The sequence below is a fragment of the Morone saxatilis genome, unplaced genomic scaffold (genome assembly GCF_004916995.1).
Source record: "Morone saxatilis isolate NCDOM2014 unplaced genomic scaffold, NCSU_SB_2.0 Contig1, whole genome shotgun sequence".
Taxonomy (NCBI): domain Eukaryota; kingdom Metazoa; phylum Chordata; class Actinopteri; family Moronidae; genus Morone; species Morone saxatilis.
In genome coordinates, this window is record NW_023339651.1 from 19,234,108 (window position 1) to 19,240,815 (window position 6,708).

At 41.1% G+C, this 6,708-nt stretch overlaps 1 protein-coding gene across 1 annotated transcript in view; it reads left to right on the plus strand.

Moving 5' to 3' along the window:
- The first annotated feature begins 5,689 nt into the window (after positions 1–5,689).
- Positions 5,690–6,708, plus strand: part of wu:fb74b10 — a 3,385-nt gene continuing 2,366 nt past the window's right edge. The window contains exons 1-2 of the mRNA XM_035665644.1: positions 5,690–5,905; positions 5,999–6,168. Of these exons, the coding sequence (XP_035521537.1) occupies positions 5,728–5,905; positions 5,999–6,168 (348 nt within the window). The 5' untranslated portion in view covers positions 5,690–5,727. The remainder of the gene's footprint in view (positions 5,906–5,998; positions 6,169–6,708) is intronic.

Sequence of the window (6,708 nt, forward strand, 5' to 3'; positions counted from 1 at the left end):
TGGGGTTTAGTATCTTGCTCAAGGATACTTCGACATGTGGCACCAGGAGCCGGGGATCGAACCAACAACCTTCCGATTAGGGGACGACCCGCTCTGCCTCTGAGCCACAGCCGCACCTTTAATGTATAAAATGTTAACAACCAATGATGACACAGTGAAATGTCTTGCTTCGTCCGACATACAGTCTAAATCAGATTCAGTGAGTGATGAACAGTTAAAAACCTCACATCTGAGGAACTGAAACTAAAATCCACTAAACGTTATTACAGCAATACTCGTGCCAGTTGCCCCATTCAACAGCATGAGTGCCAAGGTAAAGTGTTAGCAATCGACCCTTTCTGACAGATGAACGCTGTCAGGATTAAACATGTGACTCTCAGTTGACCCAACTTGTGTTTGTTTTCTCAGATCCAGGAAGCCCCGTCCCTCAGGAGCGTGCAGCTAATCTGCTACCCTTCCCGTGCAGGAATAAGGTCTCCGACCATCGATAACACTCCCCCTGAACTTCTAGGAAGCATTCTTCAGTCTGGCGTTCTGCCAGCTTACGTGTTTGGAAAAAGTTTGTTGTTTTTTCTCTCCAAGAAGGAAAGCGAGGCAGGGCAGTGCCTCAATCATGTGGGACAGCAAGTGAAGAAACAACACTAGAGGGACAAAAAATAACCTGGAGAAATGCTGCCCCTGGTTTCCACTACTGAGCCAACATCAAACACTAAGGTTTCAGTGTGCCAATTAGAACAAGAGTCCACTCTATGTTAGGACTCCCAATGAAGCAGAGAGGCAATCTTGGAGGAAATAGTGCTCTGTTCGCACTGTTATCTTGTCTCTTACTGCGTACTTACCCTGCTAGCAGTGGACAAATTAAGCAGCAGCCAGACGTTTTGAGATTTAAAAACGTCCCCTGCAGACCTCAGGAGCAGTTTTATTCTGCTGGACATCCCAACACACCCACTCACGCAAACTACCTGTTTCAGCAGCAGCAGGCTTCTGTCAGTGGCTGAGTCTGAATTCATAGTCTACGTAGGGCTGCACATTTTATCAAAATATTATCAAAATCACATTATGGCGGAATGTGCAAATCACAGAAGCTGCAGTTTGTTAGATAAAAGGTCAAATATGTGACAAACAGCATTATAATGAAGTACTGTAGTGCCGCAGAGATTGCCTGGCATAAAAAGCTTCTCCTCCAGATGTTTGTTATCAGTGAAAATGAAACTTTCAGTAAAACTTCTATATAATCATTCCAACTAATCATGAATCATATCACAATATCTGTCAAAATAATCACAATATGTTTTCCCCCCATACTGTGCAGCCTTACTGTGCTGTATCCTGGGTACACTAAGCAAGTCACAAACTGTCTGCCAGCTTATTCAGGGCTGTCAGACTGACAGTTTGGTTATTCCTCCGGACTACTAGGTGATCATGCAGCAGGGTAGTCCAGCAGCAGATGCCAATGCATATCTTAGCACTGACACATGATCTAAAACTAGCCAGGCACCTTGCCATGCAGTAAACAACTGCCTGGCCCCTCACTGACACGAGCCAGAATGTAAACAAGGAGTCTGAAATGGACTTGTTAGCCTAAATGTCAGTGGATAGAGCAGTAGTTAAATGGAGTTTGGTGACTATGGGTGAGTTTCTCATGAAGTCCTGAGTGGCAGGTGGCGCACATGTAAGGAAGCCCATGATGAACCCTTCAGCATCATGTTCTGTTGTAAAATATTCACTATAATGAGAGTGAAGGAACTGAACAAAAGCATCTTCATTTATTGTAGTTGTTCTGATTTCTTAAAAATAGGATTTCAAGTCTTCATAATTGGTACAAAAGCTCGATAGTATGTTTTGGAGCACTTCTTTCTTTGGAGACTCTCATCACAACCACATGCAGACAATTTCAGACCAAACTCCTGTCTCAGTTCTGTCAATTTAATCCCACCTTGCTTTATACCAATTATAGCAAATTCAAGAGTTCATTGCCATTGCTTGTAAATTCGGCATACATCAAATCAAATAAATCTGTAGTAACATCTCAGTAACACCTCAACTTTTCTGTCAACGTCTTCCACCAAAATACACCGACTGGTGCTAACGAAAGAGATGAAATAGTTGCTAAAGTTGAGATTTTATTTTATTAGGATTTTGTATGGTGGTTTGGGTATATGCCGAATTTACCAGAAAACACTAAAAGTTGCCACTGTTCGCTTTAAAGTCAAATAAGAGGAATGTTAGATTTTTGACAGCGCTGGGATAGTTTCCCCTGGAGAACTGGGATTAGGTAGGGACTCAGCAGTCAGTATATCCAGCTGAACAGAGCTGGTTTTTAAACCCGGGCAGCCACACAGTGTTTCTGGACACATCCATTCAGGTTTGCCCGCCCTGCCACTCACCGTATAACGCTAAATCCTCCGTACGTTTAGCCTCTCCTCGTTTGCTAACTTGTCACTCTCAACTGTCAAGGTGCTCGACTCCCGGTCACGCAAAGTGCAAAAACACTCGTCTTTCCATCCACAACGCGGCATTATTTGTCTAAACGGAGGTCGTGTCAGTAAAGAAGTTTCTAAAGAGCGGGCTGTTCTCACCTGTTGTGGACGGTGGACTGCAGGTGGCAGCGGACACACTCACCGGAGAGTTACTGTGGGAAGAGCGCTGGACAGCACGAGACGGCGGAGGAGCCAGCGTCAAGTGACCGGCTCAAATGTATTCAACTTCCGGTAGTCACTTTCAAAATAAAGCTCTTGTTAAACAAAGAACAACAAATATTCAAACTTTGGTTGTCGTTCTACTTGTTTGAAATACGCTTTGCAGCTGAGTCTTAGCAAGTTTTGTATATACAGGAAATTGTACCGTCAATTTGTGAAACTACCGAGCTGCAACCTTTCTATAGCTCTGCCCGCCACTCATTTATGTTTTTATTTTGAAGGCTCTATTACATAACTTCTGCTAGTACAGCATCTAGTAGCCTTCTTAACTCCGACTAACTTTATAGTTATATTCCTGGTTAAGCGGGATCCCGCAGACAGTTCAACACAAATTCAGTTTTTTAAAAAGTCATTAATAAATAAATTAGGCCTTTCATTAGTCAACCCCTGACACCTCCTTTTAGTTTAATGTACCTGCAGAGACTCAAATGCAACTGTTGTTGAATTTACCTGCGTAGTTGAGAGCAGAGAAGGAAACCTGTAATTGTCTCCTGCATTATTTCTAATTTAGACCACTTGTAGCCAACATTACACAAAACAGTTGCTTGTTTCTCTGCATGGGACCCCATGGAGCCCCATCAAGGACCCCTCGAGATATTGTGGAAGACTCAGTGGACACCCTGTGGTTGTGTGCGACATCTGCTGGTTATAACTGGTATTGAGATTAGTCATCATCAAGTGCAAGACTCTTGCTGTGTTTGTGTATTTTCATGCATAAGCCAACAAGTATTAAATAAACTGTGCATTTGGACAAAAAAATCATTACACAGCATCTCCATGGGGCTTACTGTACAAAACTTTTCATCTGGTTTAGAATTATATAGATTTTATAATCTTCTTTTTTATAATCCAGGCTCAGGGGAATTTTGCTCATTCTCTTTTTTTCTAAACTTGCCAGGATGATTTTAGTACAGTTTATAGTCTATAAATAGACCTCTATGTTAACATGAAAAAGTATTTTAATTAATTAATTCAGATCAAAACCTCCTATTTCTTTGCAGTTGGTATGAGACTTAAATTACTCAGTAAAGACAGGTTTGAACCCAAAAGCACGACACAGAGACAGATTTTCCATGTCAAAAAACAGGAGTCAGGAGAAGGCAGATTTAAGCAGGCAGGGATTAGGCAAAAAGGCATGAGTCGCAGATTCCAGCAGCAAGTCATGCAGGCAGGTAACAAGCAGATAGGCAAAATAGCTGCTTAGTAAGGAACACATGAGATGATCTGACAGGATACGTGTGCAAATGGGCCGGTATACTGTACAGCAGGGCTGATGGGGGAGGCAGGAACAGGTGAGCAGAAGGGTGGGGCAGTCAGGTGATGGGGAATGGCAGGAACAGGGGTTACTGCAGGTCAGGAGGGAGTGGCAGGGTCTGAAATGACAGGAGAGTTAGTTGGTTCATTTAATATATTGTGTGCATTAAATACTAATTTTAAATAGGGCTAACAGTTATTTTCATTATCGATTAATCTGTCATTCATTTTCTCAACTAATGGAATAGTTGTTTGGTCCTGGAAAGGTCAGAAAATGGTGACATCCTCAAATGTCTTGTTTTGTCCACAACCCAAATATATTCAGTTTACTGTTATAGAGGACGAAAGAAACCACAATATATATTTACATTTGAGAAGTCGAAATCAGAAATTGTCTAAAAATATTCTCCAAACGAACAATCCATTATCAAAATACTTAGAAATAAATTTTACTTTAAACAAATTGATTAGTCAATCCATTAATTGTTACAGCTCTAATTTTGAAATGTACCCGAAGTGTACCAGTGAACTTCTGCATCATTTAACATCCACCCTTCTTTTACAGTGAGAGGTGTTTTTTACATCCTCATTAATGAAACTACTTTTAAAATTATTTATAAAATATGTAGAAAATAGGCCGCAGTATGTTAGATATGATTTTCAGCCGTTTTAACTCACAAAAATAAACTTCTGAAAAGTTTTGGAAGGACAGTTTTGAAGGACAAATTCGAAAGGATGCAAATGCTCTTGATTTATTGTTTTTTTTTTTTTACCATTCTAGAGCCCAGAATTGATTTACGTTTTATAATGCAAATACCCTAGACCATTAAAGTTCCTGGAGGAACATTGTTAACTGCACTTTCTATCGTGCCCTTGTTTATAATGACATTCTGTCACTCAGTATTCCCTTCTGAAACCCTGCAACAGCAAAACATCAGCAGAAAACATTTCATTCACAAGGTTGACTATGAAGAGTTACAGTACATCCAGCCGGAAATCTATCACAGTTGATATCACAGCATGCTCGGAGTGAAATACCACTGAAATTCTTAAGCAGTTTATCAAAGTAAAAAGTGCTGAATGTCCTAAAATATCAAAAATTGTGCTAAGATTAGTTTAATAGCTATTTAAAGAATCAGAAATATTGAATATTGAAATACTGACTTTGTTAAACCCCGGGGTGAAATCTGTTTGTACCCATAGTTCAAACCACAGACTGAAAATGAGCACTCAAAACAACTAAAACAGATAAAACTGATTTAATACATAATAAATGAATTACAAAAATATGTGCATCACAATAATTTCAATGTTCTAAGATTTCATTTCTTTTGTAGGATTTAGTGGCATCTAGTGGTGTAGTTGAAGATTGCAACTCCCTCGCATCACCCCCCTCTTCCAAACGCATAGGAAAAACTAAGTTGGCCGCAAAACGTCTGAAAAATGTGAAAACCCCTATCTAGAGCCAGTGTTTGGTTTGTCTGTTCTGGGCTACCGTAGAAACACGGTGGTTCAACAGGTATGATATAAAAAAGGCTCATTCTAAGGTAACAAAAACAAGGTTTCTTATATTCAGGTAATTATACACTAATACAAACATAGTTATGCATATCAAGTCCAAGTCAAAAAGTGACAACAAGAAAATAAAAATGATACTATAGAATACAGCAAATAAAAAATGTCACGGGCGAACTGCAGTTCCTGTGTGACCGCTGGGGGCAGCAGAACAAGAAAGTAGGCGGCGGAAGCGGAACTCACAACGGGGTTTTTAAACATGGCGGTGAACGGTGTTTATACTTCTCGAACCAAATGGTCTGAGGACATGGAGGACTTACTTGTAGACTGCTGGCAGCAGTACGAGTGTCTGTACAACGTGTCGTCGGATACCTACCACAATAAAGCCGAGAAGGAGAGGTGCTGGGAGGAAATCGCGGTTTCTCTGGACCTACCCGGTGCGTGATAAACATACTCAGAGTGTGTGTCTGTGTGAGGGTCTTATGGCTGTAACATGACGCTGACAGAGAGGGTGTGGGTCTTGGTTGCAGTGGAGGAGGTGAAGGTGAGGGCAGCCTCTCTACGGACTCAGTACTCCAGACTGCTGAAGCCTCTGCGCAGCGGGAGGAACAGTAGAGCCCTGACACCCAGACAGAGGAGGATCCTCACGTCCCTCAAGTTCCTGGAGAAACATGTCGTCTCTCGTTCCACTGAAAGCAACGTGAGTGTTAATAGCTGCACAGGCTGCTGGTGAGTGACTTGTTATGTTGGAGCTGTTGTTTCTACAGTAGCGCAGACAAAGCAAACACTGGCTGTAGACGGGGGCCTTTCGCGGTTTTCTTGGAGTTTCACAGCCACCGTAGTTTCTCCTACACACTTCACAGCGCGTTCTCATTCCCGGGTCATCAAATACAGACGCAAGTGGTGTTCAGTTAGTTGTAATCTGCAACTTCACAGCTAGATGGCACTAAATCCTGCACATAGGTAAGTAGTTTAAAAACACCAAAGATCAACCGTTTACAGAACACTGTCGTTAGGAACTGACTACAATAAGCTATAGGTATCAGTAATCAATACACACACTATTAGACCATTAATCAAACTGCAGTTAACGTCAGGTTACTCATTGTTTTTGTAGTGATAAAACAACGTTAAAAATTCTACATATTAGCAGTTGGAATGAAATTAAAAGCTCCCTGCGCCAAACTCTCTTTAAGAAACATTACATTATAACAATTCCTTACCTGTCAATAATAACACG